The sequence below is a fragment of the Myripristis murdjan genome, chromosome 21 (assembly GCF_902150065.1).
Source record: "Myripristis murdjan chromosome 21, fMyrMur1.1, whole genome shotgun sequence".
In the NCBI taxonomy this organism is placed as follows: domain Eukaryota; kingdom Metazoa; phylum Chordata; class Actinopteri; order Holocentriformes; family Holocentridae; genus Myripristis; species Myripristis murdjan.
The window spans coordinates 5,660,609-5,682,928 of record NC_044000.1 but is presented as its reverse complement, the minus strand read 5'-3'; the positions used below and the strand labels follow the sequence as shown (position 1 = coordinate 5,682,928).

General features: G+C 39.3%; 3 protein-coding genes across 7 annotated transcripts in view; 2 read left to right on the top strand and 1 right to left on the bottom strand.

Moving 5' to 3' along the window:
• The window catches only part of LOC115380034 (ephrin type-A receptor 6-like), a 247,204-nt gene extending 241,811 nt beyond the window's left edge, over positions 1–5,393 (top strand). The window contains exons 16-17 of the mRNA XM_030081062.1: positions 578–727; positions 2,472–5,393. Of these exons, the coding sequence (XP_029936922.1) occupies positions 578–727; positions 2,472–2,586 (265 nt within the window). The 3' untranslated portion in view covers positions 2,587–5,393. The remainder of the gene's footprint in view (positions 1–577; positions 728–2,471) is intronic.
• A 1,600-nt stretch (positions 5,394–6,993) lies between these two features.
• On the top strand, positions 6,994–12,666 carry LOC115379955 (ADP-ribosylation factor-like protein 6). 4 transcript variants are annotated; one of them, XM_030080942.1, is made up of 9 exons: positions 6,994–7,326; positions 7,472–7,522; positions 7,640–7,701; positions 7,833–7,901; positions 8,442–8,536; positions 8,903–9,032; positions 11,171–11,226; positions 11,438–11,450; positions 12,256–12,666. In XM_030080942.1, exons 1-9 carry the CDS (start codon positions 7,204–7,206, stop codon positions 12,287–12,289), a joined length of 633 nt encoding a protein of 210 aa, XP_029936802.1. In that variant the 5' UTR covers positions 6,994–7,203; the 3' UTR covers positions 12,290–12,666. The 4 variants fall into 4 exon arrangements, with proteins under 4 accessions (XP_029936802.1, XP_029936803.1, XP_029936804.1 ...); XM_030080943.1 differs by lacking the exon at positions 11,438–11,450; XM_030080944.1 differs by lacking the exon at positions 7,472–7,522 and having other exon boundaries at positions 6,995–7,326.
• A 303-nt stretch (positions 12,667–12,969) lies between these two features.
• LOC115379954 (F-box only protein 47-like) lies at positions 12,970–22,071 on the bottom strand. Of its 2 annotated transcripts, none has more exons than XM_030080940.1 (11): positions 22,041–22,071; positions 21,410–21,584; positions 20,422–20,586; positions 20,121–20,197; positions 19,908–19,982; positions 18,955–19,063; positions 18,054–18,227; positions 15,904–16,053; positions 15,445–15,587; positions 15,020–15,179; positions 12,970–13,344 (listed from the first exon to the last, which is right to left on the bottom strand). In XM_030080940.1, the coding sequence occupies exons 1-11, from the start codon at positions 22,041–22,043 to the stop codon at positions 13,118–13,120; spliced, it is 1,458 nt and encodes a 485-aa protein (XP_029936800.1). In that variant the 5' UTR covers positions 22,044–22,071; the 3' UTR covers positions 12,970–13,117. The 2 variants fall into 2 exon arrangements, with proteins under 2 accessions (XP_029936800.1, XP_029936801.1); XM_030080941.1 differs by having other exon boundaries at positions 13,136–13,330.
• Positions 22,072–22,320: the final 249 nt, after the last annotated feature.

Below are 22,320 nucleotides of genomic sequence, written 5' to 3'. Positions count from 1 at the left end.
ATGTTCATTTATGTGCTAAGTGTTATTTTGGGAGGTGTTTTGCTGTAGAAGAGGATGGAGAGAGAGAGATGCAGTATTATGGATTAGCAGCCCAGGGAAACACAGGGCAACTAATGAGGAGATTTTGTGGACTCATATAACATCCAGGTAATGATACAACCCAACACGCCAAAGTTCACATTTTTTTTTAACTAAATTTAACTGAAGTGAACTGAACCGAGGTTATTAACTGAATGAATGGTCATTTTTCCCCTCTAGTCACTTCATTCGCTCTTAAAAATGCCCTGAATTTCTGTCCTTAGCCTTTATTCTATTTTTTCTTAGCCCTTTGCTCTCACAATATCACTCTGGTTGCTGGAATAATGTAAGGACACTAAGGCTGTAACTTTTGCATTCCTTAATTTTGGTTGCTGATCCTTTTAGTGTTCTAGGAATTTAGGTTTATTCTTGTGTTTTAGCACTTAGTGCAAGTCACTCTTGATAAAGTCAACAAGTCAGCTAAATGCCTAAAATGTAAATGTAAATGATTTGCTTAATTAACTAGATCTGAACCTAACTGGACCTTTGATTGTATCAGTTTACCAGAGTCTCCAGGGGAGGTAATGGACTACCCGATGTTCATATCCATCGGCGACTGGCTGGACTCCATTAAGATGAGCCAGTATAAGAGCAATTTTATGGCAGCAGGCTTCAACACATTGGATTCTGTGGCCAGGATGAGTATCGAGTGAGTTAAAGAACCAAAACATAACCAGTGTCAAATATGTTCTTCTATCAGTGTTGCAGAGTGAACTTCTTCATTTAGCTTTTTTAAACAAATGATCAAGAATAAAATATCTGTGTATGTACAGATTATGTATCTTCTTCTATCCGTATCCTTATGAGGTCCTCATAGGCAATGAATAGAAAAGTTTTGCATATTCTCTCCTCTGTAAGAGCCAAATTAGGGTTAGGATAAAATTAGAATAGTTAGGTTTAGATTAGGGTCAAAGTTAAAGTTTTAAAGGAAAGGTTCACCTTAAAATGAAAATTCTGTCTCCATGTTGAAAGTGGTACACCCAGAAAGAAATAAAACAAACTATTACATTTTCTGGACAGCTGAACAATTGCACTGTGAGTTTGAGCTAAGCCCCTGGGTTAGTTGGTCATTACAACTTCCATAGAGTTACTGTGGTTATTAAATTAGTCATAAATCAAGCTCCATGTAGCATTTAAATGCCTTGCAGAGAAAATACCCTGACACCATTTTCGGACATTTCCATTGCATATAATATGAAGTTTGACAGCAGAGGGTTTCAGCTATCTAAAACTGTACACGTCAATCCCGCAATCAAAGAATCAAAGAGCAAGGAGGTCTTTATAGACAAAATATTCTTCATCAGCATTCAACAGTCACAATTCACTTTTAGAAGTAGAGATGCCAGTTTCTCCTCTGACAGTAGCCTTAACAAATCAGATCACAGTGAAGCCGTAAGACTCTTATTTTGAGTGAGGGCATGATGACAATCATAGGGACGCCCTGATCTTCACAGGACTGTATACACACCTTCAAAAGCAAGTTGGCAAGACATTCTGGAAGGTCTAGAAACACTAACTTAAATAGGAGTGAGGGAGGCGGAGGGATAGTGGATCACTGAAAAAGTGCACATTGCTGGGGCACCCCGGTAGCTCAGCAAATAAGAGCGCATACGGCGTTTTAAGAGTCCTCATCACAGCATCCTGGGTTCGAATCCTCTCTCTACTGTGACTATCAAGTAAAACAGAAAAGCCAAAAAATAATATTTAAAAAAAAGTACACATTATCATAAAATAACTCCTGGAATACAGCAAATGTATCCAAGCGTGGAATTTCACTTAAAATGTGCACAACGAAGAATTGCCGAGGGTAAACTCAAGTGAGGACCCTTTTGATTAAACTGACAAAAATATGGCAATAGGCATGTGATCTATTAGTAAGTTGGCCCTACAATGAGAACCATATAGGCTCAACTACTAAATTATGTGCACTCTATAGTAGCATCCAGAGGAGGTTCTTCTAAGACAGCAGGTGTGCCAGTGCTTCACAGAAAAAAAGAAAGAAAAATTGATATCATTGTTTCCCCCTTATAATAAAATCTCTTTTCATTTATTGTGTTAGTTGTCAGCAAAATAAAAGTTTCCTATACCAGGCAAATAAGAATAAGTGCCAGGATTTTTTAAAAAAAATGCCAGAGATGTTATTGTTATTGTGAGAAATTGTACCACCTTCTGGTGATAAAAGAGACCCTCACAGAGGCAGGACAAGTCTCTGCTTCACTCCCTTTAAGGTTAGATTTAGCCTTTGGGTGTGGAAGGAATGAATGCAGTCAACGGAAGCTGCTCATCATATAGTAACAGAGTGTACGTGTGTGTGTGTGTGTATGCATGTGTGCGTGTGTTGTGTGTGTGTCTGGGCGTATGTATGTGTGTGCGCATCTCCCCTCACGGCCTAGAGATGTCAGGCGTATCGGGGTGGAGCTGATCGGCCACCAGAGGCGGATCATCAGCAGCGTACAGACCCTTCGCCTCCAGCTACTGCACGAACAGGAGAAGGGCTTCCATGTATGAGAGCGCCCATCAGCACAACATGGGACGTGTGGATAGATGGACCAGATGGAAGTGAAGTGTAGACCGCAGGACAGACAGTCTACAGCCTGTGCCTCAGTTTTCACCCCTCATGCAGACAGACAGACGGAAGGACGGTCTGTTTTAACCAGGAGGTCACTGGACGGATGACCACAGCAGACTGCCCCCTGGTGTCCCACCCACCCAATAGCAACAGAGACTGTTTTCTACTATATGCCCTCCCTTCCCTCGCCCCATAGACTTGCTTCTGCCAGACAATTACAACACAGCCCGCTAGACTCTTTTAAGACTGGCCCCAGCCCTCAATAAGGGGAATGTAATGCCTTGTTGCAGCAGCAGTACTTTCTATATGGAGCAACAATACCTAGAGATGTAGATTTGCAAACGTAATCTACTCTTTCTTTTGTTTATTCTTTTCTCTCTCCATGTTTTGTGCTCATGTAGCTGCTATCGGGTGTGCAATCGAAAAGGTCCTCAAAGTTTTTTTGTTTTATTTTGTTTGTTTTTTTCAGAGTTTGATAAACTTATCATGAAGATATTATTCGAGTTATTTTATTCAGCCTCTCTCCAGAGAATCTGGTTTGCTAATACTTGAAGAAAGAACTCAGAAGCCAGTCTTGAGGATTTCTTGAATGTTTTAAAAATGTATAGACGATTTATCGATAATTATTATCATAACCTAATATCTATCTATGTGCAGTCCTGTATGTGAACGCCCTAGTAAATCTGGATCTTATTTAAAGTTTTATTTATTTATAAATTCTATCCAAATCAGCAATACAGTATTATGCAGTCACCTCAGTATCTCAAAGAGGAGAGTTTATGAATCATGAAAAGAGAAAACTCTTATGGGCATATGACATTAAGATCACACGACACCATTCACCTCTGTCGGTACTGTCACGTGCAGACCTGGATCAGTTGCCTTCAGATGAATAACCATATAAGTCTACAACCAGTGTGAATGTTAAACATTGCCTGAAAAAAATCAACCTCCACTGTCTTTAATAACTATGAATGTTCACAAAGCCTAGTCTTTTAGATGATGATATTTAAAACTGTCATTCGTCTGAAAACTGAAAATCGGCTTATATGGTTCTTCAGGATACTGAATAACCATACTGTTTCCTCACGCCTACCCGTACAGCGAGATCGGTGGCGGTTTGCACGGGACGACTCACATAACCAGACATGCCGGAGGAGATCGATCCAGATGCAAAGTAGATGAATGGAATTTCACCCCAGTCTCAACTTACAGTGACCATATAAAGGTTTCAGCATTTGTGGCAATATGGGAAATCGGTGTACATAAATGTAGTCTGAAATGAAAAGCGTTGGATTTACAGTAGTCGATGTCATGATGTCAGATGTTCGCCATTGAGATCAACATTTTTTCCCCGTCTCTTAATCAATGGTGAATAGGCAGTGCTACAGAAGATATGTAACTAGTTATCAGAGTTGGAGGCAGCAGCAGTAGCGAGACACTGGTGGATGAAAACTGGTGAGAAAAGGCCATTAGTCATACTGGTGCGTGTGCAGTACAGCAGGAAGAGAAGGAGAGAAAGAGAGAGAGAACTAAAATACAGAGCAGCATCGTAACCCATCATAACTCATTATAACTTCAACAGTTATACACACACACACACATACACACTCACACACACACAAACACACACACAGATTGCCTTACAATCCAGTTAGCCAGTGTAGAAACACTTGAGGGTTAGGACAAAGTTTAATAATCCATGGGGCCTTGAATCCCAGGGCCTTGCCTTTGGTTTGAGTTGTGTTTCATATTCAAGAGAATGGAGGCCCTGCAAAGCTGTGGGTTTATCGCAGTCCAGGGCTTAAATGTTTTCTTGGATCAGAGGGCACACTGGATCTAGAGATCTTTGACTTCAGTCGCAGCATAGGCTACAAACAGAAAACCTATGGTTCTAAAATGGTTCTTTTTTTAAAAGACTGTGTGGTTCCTTGAGGGCCCATCCACTTCTAAAGAACCACTGTATTTAGTGGATGGTTCTTCATTTTAACTGGTTACTTCCACCAAAAGCTGTTTTGAAAAAGCCCTTAAAGAGAACTTTTGTTTAAGTTTGTGGAAGAACCAATTCTGGTTCCTCCAAGAACTTTTTATGGGCACTTGAGCCTTCTTTTTTTCTTTTTTTTTTTTTTTTTTAAATAACCATCAAATGGAAGGTTGTTTGTGGAACTTGTTTTCCTATAACACCACAAGGAAGAACCATTTTTAGTTCTGTTTTGCTGGTTCTTCAGGTAATTGTTTTTATGGCTTTTTGCTGCACCTTTGAATCATTTAAATAAATGGTTCTTCAAAGAGTCATGGCCTGAAAGCTTCTTTGTGGAACCAGAAACAGTTCTCATACGGAATCACTCTGAAGAACCATTCTAGGTCCCAGTTGGCACCTTTACTTTTCTGTGTGTACTTAATTATCCAGGGCCTCAGGAGTAGGAAGGATGCATGTACATGCACATACACATGCGCGCGCACACACACACACACACACAAACACACACACACTCACAAACAGCCAGTCACATTCACCACCCCTCTGCAGCGTATGGAGAATATGAGATGCTGTTTGTTTAGCATGTCCTACTGCTGAGCAATGGTAGAGCGCTCTTTTGTACAAAGTACAAGTATACTTATAATTCTTGTATTTTATTTTTCTATAATTTCCAAAGAGATGTTGTAGATCTTGCACACTGTAAGAGGCAGTTACAGCAGATATTTATTTGCAAATAAAGGTGAACAGTTCTGGTGGTTGACTATTCATTTTATTTTATTTCTATTTTTGAGAAGGGAAGGTTACCATGCGACAGCAGCAGCACTGACATTAAGAGTATGACAGTTTCGGAGGGCAGACTGAGAGATGTTAACCCTTTGAAACGTGAGGAAATTTACTTAAAAGGCTGACGCACAAATTTGCAAGAAATTACATCAAAATAAGCAAGACACTTGGGAAAATACAGGAAAACAACCAGAAAATCAGTTTAGCAATAATAATAATGATAGCTACAAGAGCATCAGAAAATAAGCAAAAAATGCAAAAACTTAGTAAAACAAAATGTTGTGAGAAAGCCTATCATTCTTGTAATTACATATTTAAATTACAAGACATTGCCATAAAATTACCCAAAATGTAACAAAATGAAAAGAAAATTGGGGAAACATCATGGACTAGAAATGGAGTGGAGGATAATCCCACAAAACTTAGTTTCGCCTCCTTTCATTTGACAAATAGAATTTACCTGGCATATATATTTATATACACACACACACACACACACACACACACACACATATATATATATATAGAGAGAGAGAGAGAGAGAGAGAGAGAGAGAGAGAGAGAGAGAGAGAGAGAGAGAGTTAATACTGATTTCATATTAGACATCATAGTAAGAGGAATAAAAGCCATCCAAATTCTATGGCAGCAGTTTCGATTACAGGAAGGAAAGCATAAATTCATACTTTTTACATGGTTCTATAATTGATATTTCTTTTTATTGGTTTTCATTAATGATCACCAACAAAAGTCCAAACCACCATTTTATTTACTTCTGGACATGCTTCTATATCCAGACACCAAAGGCACCATATGACACCAAAATGACAACAAGTTAGGCTCACCTCCTTAATACATTTGTAAAAGTCAACTGTTGTTTCAGCATGTTTTCATAAGGTTGCACTTGTAATTAATAACCAAGAGATGGAGCTGTTGGACCTTTGGCCCGTTCCACAGCTGGCATGTCAAGGTCCAAATTTATTGTAAACTATAATGCAAAACCTATACAGCCAAATATCACTATAGTATTTCACATAAGGACTTAGAGTAAGTTTGTTATATCTAACAGTGAATTACAGTAAATGTATCACAGCTTATGTTTGTTTGTTTGTTTGTTTTTTGTTTTTATCTTTTATAAATCTCTTGTTACAATATTCCTATAGTTACATGTGGTTTGGGGTGACATTTGTACACAATCATTCCAAAATGTTTTGGAATGATTACTACAGGTATAATAAATGCATATAGGATTACTACAGTTGTAAAAATGGATGAAACTACAGACTGCAAAGCACTCTCTCCTTTTTAATATGAAAATGTGGCCTAGACTAACATGAGAGAAGCTGTGACTATTTCAGATGCAGAGGCTTAGCTGCTGCTCTCAGGGTAAGGTATGGGAGGGGGAGGTGGGGACTTCCAGGGGCCTCAAAGCAAGACGGGGTCCCCCTCAGACCTTCAGAGAAGCGAGGCCTTACTGTAGTAAATGATATGCATGAGGATGTGGGTGGGGGCTGTTGTCACATCTCATCAGACGCTCCATTCAGGACAGGTCACTGGGTGGTTCAAAGAACTTAATTCGCCCTAATAGGATTAGCTCTCCCAAGCTGGGATACCCAGCCGGCTACCTCTGGGTAGAACCACACTCTAGCAATCGCTTTTTTATTCTGTGATGTTTGCCTCCATGAGAAACTGTAAAACAATTCAGTTTGATTTAGAGTAATCTGACTATCCATGGGGTGGTGTGCTGCAGGAATTTACATGGTATAGCACAGTGTGAGGGTGTTAACTGAGTCTAATGGGGCTGCTGGATAAACTGTCGGGCTGGCTCGGCCTGAGGAAGAAAGAGGTGAATATTTTGTGTTTGGGACTGGACAACAGCGGAAAAACTACCATCATCAATCAACTCAAGCCGGCTAATGTGAGTACAGTAGCCTAAGACGAGCCTCATGTATGTTTTGTGATGTTCTGTCAGTACATTTAGTATGGGACTGTGGCCTATGGGTATGAACCTGAGAGGCGGTCCTATCTTTCACTGCAATCGTTCACTGATTGCTTGTTTTCAGCATTCGTGTCAATTAGGCCCATTGTCAGAGGAATGGCAACATGCTAGTAAGGTAATAGCTCATACCATACAGTCTTCACTTTTCTTCTGAACCTTGTTGACATACTTTTGCCATTACTTGTCTGTCTTTTGTGTGTTTGTGTGTACGTGCATTGGTATGCGTGTATAGACACAGGCACAAGAAATAGTCCCGACGATCGGCTTCAACATTGAAAAGTTCAAGAGCTCAAGGTAGAAATCTGTCCATGTTTCTAGTGCATATTTATAAGAGCCCAGATTCATCATTCAGTATCTGTGAAGGGAAAGGCAGCAGTCACTGTGATTCTGACCTCCTCTGTCCCTCCCTCTCTCTCCTCATGCAGCTTGTCCTTTACAGTGTTTGACATGTCTGGGCAGAGCAGATACAGAAACCTATGGGAGCATTACTACAAGTATGGCAATCACACACACACACACACATCACATAGACATTCCTGACCAAATATTAAGCCTTTAATATTAATACCAAGAAATAAGCAGCCAAAAAAAAATGTCTGCTTTTTTTAATATCCTGGTCATTACTAGTGACAAACTACTTTTTTGACTGACCCCTTTTTGACCAAGCAACCTCTTTCAGTTGACACAGTTAACATTTTGAACACATTTCTCTGTACAACACACTAAAATGAGAGGTGAAAACAATTGGCTTGCTGTAAAATTTATAGTGCCAATTTTATGAATTATTTAAGTCATAAAACTCATAATAAACCTGGCCAGAATGAATAGAACAAGAAAGTCTGATGTTTCAGGGTTAGATTTAGCTTTATCTATTATTACTTCTTTCCAAAAATGTATTGTTGTTAAAAATGTATCAATTTAGAAAGTGTAAGTGATCTAACAATTGGTCAAGAAAACCATTAAAGGGTTGAAGCATGTTAATATATTGTGCATGATCCAGAGTTAGTTAGGATTTCTTCTCTTGTCCTCCTCAGAGAGAGTCAAGCCATCATATTTGTCATAGACAGCGGTGACAAATTGAGAATGGTCGTTGCCAAAGAGGAACTAGACACTCTTCTCAGCCACCAAGGTAAAAGAAGACTTGCATTCTTACAATCCTTTTCTGCTTTTTCTTGATTTGGTGTTGCATGTTTAACGTTAAAGAGACGTATGCTTACTATGTTTAAAACAGCCACAAACATTGATATATGGGGCGATACTGACCGGTCGAGTGTGGTTTCTGGTCAGTGTTTATCTGATGTGATGGAAGAGTTTGATCACATATTCACTGTATGATTAGTCAATATTGCACTAGTTGTCTATGGGAAGTGTCTCATGGATTTGGATATCCAGATCAACCGTATAAAGTCAACATCAGAACACCATCTATTGAAGAGTTCAAGTTTATTGATATTGGGTAATGATGTTCATGCCTGTCTGCCTGTTTCTGGTCCAGATATTCGCAGCAGGAGGATGCCAGTGCTGTTCTTTGCTAACAAGACAGACCTGCAGGACGCCATGTCTTCCGTCAAGGTCTCCCAGCTGCTGTGTTTGGAGAACATCAAAGACAAACCCTGGCATATCTGGTAGGACAGCGCACCACATGCTATGTCAAGGCTGGGTGCAGTCCACTTTCCACGCAGTTCAAAGATCATGGAAAATAGCAGTCATGTAAACACTGAATGAGAATGAATGGGAAAAGAAAATGATGTTATTCTTGATGGGAAAGCCTCTTGAAACAGCGTTAATGCCATGGGAAACTGAAACCCATACTAATTATAAAGGGCTTTGGAATAATTAAACTAAAAATGAAATTCATTGGTAAGTTATTCGTCATTACCTACTAACCTCCATGTCCACAAAAATTCCACTGATGTTGGTAGAACCACCACACACACACACGCGCGCACACACACACACATGCGCACACACACACAGCTAGTTAGCAGCAATATTTCCATATATGCCTTTTACAATATCACAGCTCCAAAACCATAGTGCATAACACCAAGTGCCTAATCCAAGTGTCCCGAAGTCTAATATCTACTTCATAATCATCTTCATTTTTCTCACTGACACGGCTCTGGCCTGAGTGTGGTGGGGTGTGCATGCAACCACAATACCCCTGTTTAGTGTCTTTAAGCCACTAAAGCAGACACTGCATGCCTGCGAGCTCCACCGGTGCTGCTCTGTAGCTGATACAATTTTGCTACAGTAATCAATAAAGTTACATGACAGTAACAAGTTACTTTATCAAGTCTTGTAAAGGAGATTCACCTCCTGGATTGACTAAATTGAGGCCAGGCCTTTAACTACACTATTTTCACTTCCAGAGGACAAATGGCCAAATACACCTTGCATCCCTTGCACATAGCAGTCTTACAGCAATGGTATGCAGAAATAATGTATATGAAAACATCAATTGCACTACTCTGATTGATATAACATAATACATATTGGCTATTGTTCGCTATAAGGCATACACTTATGGTTAGTTAATAAAACCTTTTCCATTTGCTGTTCTAAACACTTCGTGTCTGCTAAGTCTCACCAACGAAAGTTCGTCTTGTGTGCAGGAAGTGCTGTGTTTTTCAGTGTTTTTTCCTGAAAAATAATTTTTACATCGATAGATTATCAACTATAACACAAGTTTTAACGAGTCTTGCTTTGGCATTCCCTGATTGTAAGCAGAGTTGATCAGTTTCTCTGTGACCAGTCAGTGGTCTGCAGTGTTTTCATGTCACCTTTTAGAATTGGTTCACTTGGACCGTCGATGGAGGTGATATAAAAAAAGCAGCAGTAGCTATCCACTACTAAAACATGAGTACAGTAGAGTAAAGTTGAGCTGTACCATGTGGTGGAAAAACGGCTTATATCATATAAAAAATAAACCAGCGCTGTTTAACTGTATAAATAATTGGGGTTTGAAAACTGGTCTCAAAACTGAGGTCAAAACAGCTGCTTTTCAAATGTAGCACCGCAGTTTCTGTTTTCCAACTAAGTACGTCACATGCGTTGATCAGTGGGACAAAATTATACTTTGGTTTTGTAGACCACTGAAAATACTGTAACTCAGAAGTGATCATTTTGTAAATAGGAAGTGAGGAAAGTGCTTGTGTAACACAGTAGGACACAGATTGAAATTTTCACAATTTACTCACTAAGTTCTGCTTGTGTGACACTTCACAGCCAGGCTGGCTTATGTTATCGTTGCCATTTTATTCTGTGGCAGCCAAATAACCACGGCAAACAGTACAGTGACTCTCCAAGTAGAGCTGAATTGAGGTCAACTGGACTTGTTTACTTGTTTTCAACTCGTGGATAACCATGACCTGGATGACTGAGAACCTCCACAGTACAACGACTGTCCTGCTCCTTTCAAGTTCTGTGGTTTCACATCTCCAGCTTGTTTGGAATATAAAAAGGAATGAGGTAGTCAGCATCAACAGCAGTAGCCATGGCCAAGCAGACAAAAGAAAAGCGTACCACTTACAAAAACTCAAACTTCATCAACAGAAAATACAAGGAAAGAGACGTCACTCTGTTTCACTGACAGGTGATCTCTGGGAAGTGCAGTGCCGAAACACTGTTTACCCGTCAGACAGATGGGAGGCAGATGGATTAAGAGCTAGACAGGTTTTTACATTAAAGATCCAAGAAAAGTCAAGAGAAAGTGAATGTGTGCCACATGGAGCTTAACGCCTCAACAACTTGTTTTTTTCAGTGCCAGTAATGCGATCAAAGGAGAGGGCCTACAGGAAGGGGTGGACTGGCTTCAAGGTAGGCTGTCATTTATTTATGGAGGTTTGTTTGCATACACATATACACTGATATGATTGATACGTCACATTTAGGCTATATGAGAGGAAAAAAATCTTATTTTATTACACTGTTAAAATTACAAAGTGTTTCTTCCAATGCCATCTGGTTTCTGTCTACCCCCTCTATTAAGACATGTCTTTGTTTTTGTTTTTTTTTATTACATCCCTAGAACAAATTACACAGTGAGTATCATGTCAACATGTAACGTGATTGTGGTGGTGGTGTGGCATAAACTTTAGATGTTTCAATTATAATCACTTTACTCTTTTCCAAATTAAATGTAGGCTAAAAGTTATGTACTGGATATTTTTTGTCATATCCTTTTAAATTAATTTAAAGCACTTTCTTGCTAAAGTTCTTGTTAATTTCCTGACCGATTTATTTATTTATTTATTTATTTTAAACAATTTTTAGAAATAATTTTCTTGTAATCTGTATCTTGCAACATTTAACGTGTTTCTTGCAAGTTTTTTGGTAAATTTTTGCTAATTTGTTCCAACCTTTTGGCCATGTTTTTGAAAGAAATGAAGTGACTTTGCGCAGGTTTCAAATCGCTCAGATGATCACAAGCACTTAAAAAACAAAAAATCTGATGCTGATCTGTCATCGACTTTTAAATGTACAGGTTTAATAATAATATAGTTCTATCATGTTATTTTCTGTTGCTGTTGTTGTTGTTTTTGTTAATTTTCTGGAAATCTTCTTGTACTTTTTTGCAAATGTTTTCACTAATGTTCCTGTAATTTTTTGCTTATTTTCCAATAATCATTTTTCCACATTTTTTAAAGAAATCAGGTGAATTTGTGTAGGCTGAAATGGTTTGATGGGGAGCTGATGGGAATATCTTCTGGTGTACATAACAAGCCACTGAATATGTTGAGTTTATTTGACCCTGTATCCAAACCCTTCCCAAGTCATGTAAAGAGGAGGCACACCCTGATATAACAGAAATGAAAATGTAGTTAACCTGTTGTTTTCCTCTGCCAGATCATATCAAAACAATGAAGACATGAATTCATAGAATTCCTGTGGCCATGGATATGGATGTGTTTGCTGGATCTCATTCACCACTGGGAGAAAGTACCTATCCCTTGGAATGATATAGGCCTTAAACCATCATGACAAACAGTCTAGTACTTCATGCTGTAGATAAATGATAGTGTGTGCTGCCACTTTCAAACAGTGTTTTACTGGCATAAGCCCTCCATGTGGGCTTCAAGTCAATTACAGAAACATGTGAAACAACCTTATTGTTATTACTGTATAACATTTCTGTTCGAAGTTGCTTGTTTTCTATGCCATGAAATGTGCTGTAATAATTTATGAGACTGAATTATTCTGAAAATCCTTCAGTGCTGAACATGCCTGGATGATAATAAAGGCTTGATATTTGCTCAACATGTGCTGTGCGTCTCTTCTGTGATCTTCTGTGACCTTTTCTACAACTTCAAATTAAAACATTTCTGAAACGGAAAAGTGAGAACCAATAAGGATTCAAAATGCAAATTTAATGGGTAATCAAAGCATCACAACCATTGTATTTGATTAGAAAGGTTGAACACCTACATACATCTTAATAAATATATTAAAATAAATACTTTGTAAAAAAAAATCATGTTCAAGAATTCTAAGGTTTGAAAACATTGAGAAAAAATAGAAAATGCTTATAAATAGTATGTAACAATGTATGTGTGTCTTTAAAACAGCGCAAGTCTTAACCAGCATACGCCATGTTGTTCCAAACAAACAGGGAACTGTCAAATGTAAAATTAATCCTCCATTTTGTTTTGTTTTGTTTTTCTTCTTTTTCTTTGCTTTTTCTTCTCCCTTCCTGACCTTAATGTGGATTTCAGTCACATTGCTGACTTCTGTTTCTTTCTGACACCAATCTTTTGAAGCCTCTCTCCCACATCACGTTATTTCCATCTGCGCTCCATAAGCACTTCTTCTCTGCCTCACTACTTCCTGAGTAGCAGTTGGAACATTTTGGAGTGGAAGTGAGTGCTGGAGTGGAGCAGGAGACACAGGGTCTGGAAAATCTCTCTGTGTTCAAGATGGTCCCCTGAGAATAGGTGACTGTTTGAATACAGCTTAAATGACTTGAAATCACTTTTAATGTGAGTCAAAGCGACTCTGTCGGGTATTTATTAGGCCTCTTAAACTGTGCCAAGGAGAATCTTTCAAGAGCAATAAATACTGACATGATGAGTATAGCTACATGCCACAATGTGTCTTTTCTACATACATATATACAGTATGTCTATGCATATGAAACATTCAATTAATTTACCTCTGTACACTGCAAAAAGTCAAACTCTTACCAAGATTATTTGTCTTATTTCAAGTAAAAATGTCTTATGTCCAGTCAAAATATCACTTGTTCATATCACTCTTCACTTGTGTCACAAGTAAAAATTTGCTTGTTCCATTGGCAAAATTTGTTTCTTGTTTCAAGCTAATTTTCACTTGTTTCAAGTAAATTTTCTCTTGAAACAAGTGAAAATTGCCTAAAGACAAGTTATTTCTGAGCTGATCATGTCTTATTTTAAGTGTAATGAGATATTTTGACTAGAAAAAAGACATTTTTACTTGAAATAAGACAATAATCTTGGTAAGATTTTGACTTTTTGCAGTGTAACTGAATATATTTTATAGGGTGAATAGTTTTTACAATGTACATCTGCATGCCAAGATGCTTTCTGTACATATTTAATATGGATATGAGGGAATCCTGCAAAAGTCAGATTCATTATCTTATTTAGTATATTCTATATTGTATGTTTTGATGTTTACTTTTTCTTTTTCATGCTGTACACAGTATTTTCATTCACTTTCTTCTTTCTTTTTTCTCAGTACATTTGGCAAAGATTATTTTGCTCACCTTCATAATGCTGAAATTATTTTTTCCCACAATTTTCATCTATACATTTCAACTTAATATCTTGTCCATATGTTGGAAATATTTGCATGTTTGTACAAAATCCTTATTTACTCTCTCCTTTGTGTGTATAAAAATGCACACATCCTCAAAGCAATATATGCTGTAATATGGGGCCAACTGTCTTTAAAAATCAGAAATTCTGAGGACCCATATGAGAGATATGGTTTAGGCACTGATACCTGGTCTAAATTGTAAAGTCAATCACTCTTCATAAACTGTCAACCTAATTAAATTCACCTCCTTCCAGAATGTTTGATTAAATTAAGCCAAAATCACAATACTGCTCTGTCAGTCCTAAACAAACTATTCAACTGTACTGTTTTCAATTTCATCAAAGACTGAGCTTGCAGCAACTGAAAATGTTGTGAATGTAAATCCTGTGAAAGCTGCTCTACTCAGTGTACATTCTCACTTAATAAGCCTCCAAACTTTAAATAGTTTGTCTTGGAACCACCTACTACTAATGCAGACATCTGTGAGCCTGAAGATATTGCATTTTGCTTACCGTGTAACTAAATTTAGGGAAACTTAAATTTATACACATTTTGTCCAGATGAACAATATTAGTCATCAGATTTATATCTTAATATTTAAGACTTACACTCAATAAAACTGGAATGCAAAGAATCTTTCTTTCTCCTCCCTTTTTCACTCATAACTAAGTAGCTTAGCTGTTCCCAGCAGCCACATTGCTACAAGCAGCTAAAATATTCTTTTTTCTGTATCATATTACTATGAAAGAGATGTCACAAGGAAACTGAACACCTTTCTGAAATAAAAACGACATCCTCGGGAGCAGCCCCAACTCACCTACTGTGGCCAGCTCATACAGCTCCATGGTGATCTCAGAGAGCATATCCTCTACAGTATGGATGAACAAGAACTTTTCAGCAGTGGTTTTGAAGATCTGGCACAGCTTCAGGACTATCTTCGCTGCCCAGTTCATATGGAAGCCGTCCTTCTCACACACCTGACAATGGAGCCACACAAAACAAAACTCACCTATTTGTTTAACTGAACTAATCATTAACCCAACAGAACAGCCTGTTGGCAGCCTTTTTGAAAGGTTTTATTTCACCCTCTTGACAAAATTCATAATCTATCTATCTATCTTTATTATTAATATCATTACTATTATTATTATTATTGTTGTTGTTGTTGTTGTTGTTGTTATTATTATTATTATCATTACCATTCTCATTATAATAACAATATGAAATGACTGGTATTCTCACCAGTATGATGTAGACGATGACTTTTGAGATCTCATGGAGTCGACCATTGACGGCCTTGCTGGCCAGCACGCTGTAGCACAGACTGCTGCCGCAAAGCACCAAGAGACGAGCCACATTCTCCACATGCCACATCTGAGGAATCACTAGGGATGGAGAAAAGCATGTTCTATTAATTTCTAAGATGTAACACTTCCTTTTGCAGTGTTGGAAATGTTTGCCCTGCATTGCATTGGAGTTCCTAGGATACATAGGAAAGATCCCGATTAGACAATGTGTAAAAATTACTTATCTAACTATAGATTTTAATCTCCGAAATACTAACTGTGCCTACAGTGTAAACAATCCTACACTCTGTAACAAATCATAACAACAAAAAACTTTCCCATTTGGATCCCTGATTAAATCAGGTTGCCCCTAAAGCTGGAGATCTGTGATATGAAAATGACGGTGGTATGGTACCAGTGAGCTCCTCCAGGATTGACACCATGGTGTTGGTGGTCCAGTCCTGGACTTCCAGGTTGCTGTGCAGCACAAGAATGGCTCTGGCCAGGTCCCACAGAGCACAGTGAGGCAGCTCCCTCCCCACCAGGTCCTGCCACCCCAGGGTGCCTGCATGGAGGACAGCGCCGCACTGACCAACACTTTCATACACTGCAGCTACAAATCCAGTCCTCTTAGAATAGGTACTGCATGTAGTAATAGTTCCTGCACACTGCTCATGCTTATGCTCTGATTAAAATGTGCATAGGATTAAACATTAGCTGTCAATAAATAACAGTCTGTGTTGCAAGAGCAGTGTTAATGCTCTTGCAGTCTTGTTTTTACAGAAATCATGGTATATCAGGGTATATAGTTGGTAATGTGGTATCACTGTCAACCAAGGTCATAACTTCCTCAGTGGCAGACGTGTCAGTATGACACCACATGTAACTATCATGTGGTCATGATTGGACTGTATTGGACTGTACTACGTCAACGTGTGACGTATCGTGTGACGTCATTCATGAAACTGTTGCTAAAATACAGAACAAGCACCCTAGTGCATTCATTGCAATAACGGGGGATTTTAACAACACTATGCCCTCCTCTCATCTGACTGGATTTGTTCAGTATGTGGACTGTCCCACAAGGGAAAATAAGACACTGGACTTGTTTTATGGAAATGCCAAGGAAGCCTACACTGCTGCTGCTTTACCACCGCATGGCAGATCTGATCACAACCTGGTCTTTCGCTGGCCCACATACAAACCCTGTGTCTTAAAGTTGCCTGTTATCACCTGCTCTGTCAGGAAATGGTCACCGGAGAACAGTGAGGCACTCAGGGACTGTTTTGAATGTACAGATTGGACTGTACTACTAGAGCTACAGGACAACAACATGGACATGGACAGGAGGGTTGACACTCTCACTGAATACATGAACTTCTGTAGGGACAATGCGGTGCCAGTGAAGACCGTTCGCTGTTACCCCAATAATAAACCCTGGGTCAATAGTACCATCAAGCAGCTTCTCAACCAGAAAAAGCTGGCGTTCAAGGAGGGGGATAAGGCGAGGCCCACGAACTACAAAAGAAAGGTGGAGAGTAAGCTGCAGCAGAACAACATCAGAGAGGTGTGGAAGGGAATGAGGAGCATCACTGGCTTTTCTGAGAAGAACAGCCAGGTCATGGATGGCAATGTGGACAGAGCCAACAACCTCAACCTGTTTTTAACAGGTTTGATGGGGGGATGGGAGTAGATCGCTTCCTGACCTCCTGGATAACAGACTACCTGACGGAGCGACCTCAGTATGTCAGGCTGGAGAGCTGTGTCTCCGGGAGTGTCAGAAGCAGCACTGGCGCTCCACAAGGGACTGTCTTAGTACCGTTCCTGTTCACGCTCTATACAGCGGACTTCCAATACAACACTGAGTCCTGTCACAATTTCCCTGAGTGGGACAATAAAGTTTATCGTATTCTGATGATACAGCTATTGACAGCCTCTCCACAGCCTCCTGGAGCAACAGAGGAGCAGTTGCAGCGGTCGGCTCCTCTCACTGCGCTGCAGAACTGAATGATTCAGGAGATCCTTCGTCCCTACAGCAATAAGACTGTTCAACTCCCCCTGAATTCAGTCACACACTCACTCACACACACATCACACATATCACCTCTGCCACAACTGAACTGAACAATAGAGTGGGCAGGTTTAATGTGAATTTTTTATTTTGCTATTTTGCACTTATTTTAACTTACTTTATCCCGTGTCTATTTCAATACTAATGTGAACTACTGTCTGAGTGGAAGTGTGGTTGTTGTTTTTATGTTTTATGTTTTGATGAGCTACTGGATATTTGAATTTCCCTTCAAGGATGAATAACATTTTATCTATCTATCTAGTGAAACTCTCTGTAACCTTTCACTTTAATTAACCCACAACAATGCAGGTTGCTTCCTGTTGCTGGGACTGATACCAGCTGAGTCACGTTTTCAGCCTGAGAACATATCAAGAGGTGTCCCTCTCAATGAGGTCTCAGTTTAACTTTTTTGTTCTCATGTGGTCAAACAAATCCAACTGAGTAGAAATCATTTCAGAGTTTAAAATTACTGACTCTAAAACACATAGCCATACTGTCAGGCAGCAGGGGTCCATAGAAGATGAAGAGCAGGCGTGCCTGGCTGACCATGGGCCAGGGCTTGAGGATCTGTGTCAGCCAGAATGCAGAGTCCTGACTCTGCGGCCATGGGTCCAACAGAACCCGACGGCAGAAAAGACGGAGTTGCAGCTCCTGGTACCAGCTGACACCTGATGACACACACAGACAGGTTTAAGAATGCAAGTAAGTACTAATGGGTGACAAATTAAAGGAAAAAAGCAACAACATAAAGAGTCTTAGTATGGTGTTGGGCCACCACGAGTGACCAGAACAGCTTCACACCATTCACAATATTTTGACAACATTTTATAACCTCTGTCATGACTATCTTCATGCCCAATCTCCAAATCAAAGTAGCTCAAGTTGACTTATTTTTAAATGCACGGACATGCACTGCAAATATACACTGAACGCCCATGACAGAAGCACCACCATCAGGTCTGATCAGAATTATCAAGGCACATGAAGAGATACTAACCAGCCTCATGAATTTCTACTATACTCCTTAGTTTTTTTACTTTAATTTAATTTTCTAAACAATGGTTATTCTCTTTTTTAGTTTTGTCTCCTGCGCCAGTGAAATAATAGCCTAACCTGACTTGACTTGACTGGTAGACAATGAAAAGATGTTTTGGGGTAATGCTGTCAATTTGTCAAAACTGCACCATTTGTATCTCAGATTGACCGATGCAAGAGAACAAAGGTGTTGCTACTGTCATGATGAGCTGAACAGATGAGTAACTATTTGAAATTATGCATCATGAAAAGACAAAACTAATTGGATTTTGTTAATGTTTCATAATTGAAAGAAGGATGTATGAGTCATTGCTCTCCTTTTTAGACTTCTGCCTCCACACACTTAAAGCAAACACACACCTGGTTTTCCAGCAACAACCGCCTCGATTTTACGCGGCAGGTTTGTCAAATTGCACAGGAAGCTGAACACTCTGTTGCACTCCAGCTCATCCCACCCCGCTATCAGAGTCTGTCAAGAAACACACAATACACATTTCAACATTATAGATATAACAGAAAATATAATATGTTAATATGCAATATGTTTCCTTGTGGAAATGTTTTTCAAGGACTAGGTTGGGACCCAAAAGGGATTCATAAGAGGACTGCATGAGTCTACAATACATGTACTAACATCTCAGTTCCGCTAAAGACTGGAGGTAAAGGGAACTTACATCCTCATCTCCTTACTGAATAAAGCAATGTGTGGTGAAGTGAAAAAAAACATTTTACCTCATCATCAGTGCAGCTGATGCACTTTAGCACACCATTTTGTTAGTGAGGTGTAGAGTAAAATGGAAACTTTTTGAGTAGGCCTAGACATCTCTGATAAAGAACTTTCTTCTTCACTTTATGACTGCAATTCCTCTTTGCATCCAGTTTTTACTCTGCAACGTAAGGAGGAATTTTTTTTTTTTTTTTTAACTGAAAAACTGCCAGTATACAGCTTCCAGAAAACTGGACGCATATGGTCAGGTTAGGTCACACAACAGGCTTATTAAAAATTAAAGCTGCAAAAAAAAAAAAAAAAGTTGAAATATCACCAAAACTTTCTCATAAAGTTTAAACTTAGCCCCAATTAAGCTGTTCCACACAAAAGGTAGATGGGATGGAAAAAGAGCATTTCCTTGGAGGATTTCCTCACAACAGTCTGAAAAAGGGTTAGGACAGCAACTTTAGGCTTAATTATCTCAAGGAATCTGCAAGCAGCTTTGTTGTGTTTATCCATCCTCAGCCATTAATGTTTTATGTTTCCTCTGATAACATCCGAGCTTCAACTTTTTCAGAAATTTTCAGTCTATGTAGGCTTTCACCTGGAGGAAAACTCCGTAGCAGGAGAAGCCGATGCAGTCTGCTGTTGTACACTGCTCCAACATGAAGCAGGGGACCTGAGAGGGAGGAAAAATGATAAAATAACCTCAGTAGATGATTGCCCCTCCATAACAAGATGTCATACAAGTTTGCTTTTTCTGTCATGACACAATGTCCAATTTTTGCTGATCTTCCCTCACCGCTTCCTTTCTTACCTGAGAGAACTTGCTAAAGATAAACTTTAACCTGTCCTTTGTTGGCAGCAATAGGGTACATCTCTTGAACAACAAACCTGAGCAAACACAAATGCAGACCTGTATCACTGCACGCTGCCAAATCCTTTGTTCCATCCCCTCACAAAAGTGCAGAAGTCAGCTTAATCCTTGATTCAGGTGATTCAGGTTTGCTCAACGTCAAATGCAGCATGAGGCTACCTGTACTATGCTAACCACACATCCAGATTGTCAATTACCCTGCCTCACAATTACTGACACAAAAGTCACATTTGCTGCTCACCCAGGGCTTTGTAATGCGCAATGATGGAGCACTGGTCAGACATCCGGGTGATGTAGTGGAAGCTCTTGGTGATCATTTTGTTTTTCCAGGCCAGGGTGGAGATGTAGTCCATAGTATAGCTACTGATCACTTTGGACACCATACTGAACACACTGATCTCCAGCACTGACACACACACACACACACACACATTTAATTAATCAAATAGATATCTATATTAAGCCATGGAAATAGTCACTCTTAACCCTCCTGTTACCTTCAAATTTGCTAAGATTTTTATCAATCGGGGTCAATTTGGCCATAGTAATTTACACCAGAAAATGATTATCATAAAAATTACAGAAGTGTATGTGCAGCACTTTAAATAAAAAAGAACCTGTTTAGGTGAGGGCCCTAAAGCAAAGGGAAGTTTTTTGAAGATTATAAATGGCATGTTTTAGTTCCTAAAAGACATCCAAAACAAAAAAAAAAAAAAAAGCTTTAACATATTTGTGTAAAATGTTTTTTACGTTTTAATTACATTTTAAAATGTAAAAAAGATTACATTTTAATGTTTTTTTACCCACCTTTGTCCCTTTAATGTTAGGAGAGTCATAATATATGAATCAAAATGTTAATTATGTATTTATAGGTGCAAACCACTGAATGGGGTCGAACTGACCCCAAACAAAATAGGGGGTTTAAACAGAAAGAATGTCACACCATTTATGTCCTTTTGTATTTATTAGCACTCATGATCCAACAACACAGCATTTTTTTTCGACTAAATTTCTAACCAATCGCCCTCCAATGAATGGTTTTACTGGGATACATTTGAGAGAACAGGCTAACCAATTCCAGAAGTTGAAATTTTGTTTAAATAAATGCTGTGTGGTGGATTGGACGTAACAAGTCAGACCTACATCAGTTCAATCTTTCAATCAGGGATTTTCTATCTTTAAAAAAAGAAGGGTGGTTTATCAGACGGACCCAGCTGCAGTACACCTACCGGACAGCCTGTCCAGGATCATGTCTAACACCTCGGGGGGCAGCCTCTGGATGAAGCAGCTGCTGGCTGTGCTCTGGCTCCGGGTGGTGACGGTGCGGACCGGGTAGGGCCGACGACACCTCCGGTACAGCTGAGACTTGCGCATTCTCGCAGTTAGCGCCATAGCCAACTGCGTCTGTACTCATAGAGGTAGCACTTATTTCCAAGGTAACTTTACATTAAATACTTTAGCTAGCTAAACATTAAACAGGGTTTCCACTCTTCTCTTGACTCATCTGTTAAGTAGGCAAACAGCTGTGTCTTAGCTAGCTAGCATAACTCCCTCACTCAGAAAGTAACCTAGCTAAGTTGAGGTACTACCGTAAGCAACGCAGTGTTTCCCCTACAGTTTTAACCAAATGGTTAAAATAAAAATTGGTTTGGTTTCGTTACATTCATACAACACATTTCTCCTGTCCTCTGCGTCTCTCACAACACACACACCTAAACTCACACCGGGGACGCGCACACACCCATCCAAAATCCCCTGCCCCGTCAACGTCGCCTCGACTAGTCCCAAACACACCTGTTCAGTTTCAGAAACTTTAAGAATGTTGTAACTGCTTAAGTGTTACTGTCAGTGATAACTCACCATCTATTGTCTGCGACTCAGCTGGCTCAGGAGACACACTGGCGCGAAATACACTCCAGACACATATAGCTGCAGAGGATCCACATTAAGTAAGAGGTGTCACTCCTGCATACTCGTGTCTTCAGAAAACAGACCGGACTGTTTCTGGCTGAGGGTCAAACAAGGGTGCAATATTAATTTAATTATCTTCTCTGTGATAACGAGATCATTCTTCAATTTCGTCATCAGTCGCTGGTGGTCACATTATGGCAAGTTAATCTGTTTTTGTGTCAAAAATCAG

Coding starts and splice junctions, on each gene's coding strand:
- LOC115379955 (XM_030080942.1), top strand. CDS start 7,204: ATGGGGCTGCTGGATAAACTGTCGGGCTGGCTCGGCCTGAGGAAGAAA. Junction 7,327..7,471: donor ATCAACTCAAGCCGGCTAAT/GTGAGTACAGTA, acceptor GCTTGTTTTCAG/CATTCGTGTCAATTAGGCCC. Junction 9,033..11,170: donor GACAAACCCTGGCATATCTG/GTAGGACAGCGC, acceptor TGTTTTTTTCAG/TGCCAGTAATGCGATCAAAG.
- LOC115379954 (XM_030080940.1), bottom strand. Junction 19,064..19,907: donor GCTACGGAGTTTTCCTCCAG/GTGAAAGCCTAC, acceptor GTTTCTTGACAG/ACTCTGATAGCGGGGTGGGA. Junction 15,588..15,903: donor AATCCTGGAGGAGCTCACTG/GTACCATACCAC, acceptor CTCCATCCCTAG/TGATTCCTCAGATGTGGCAT.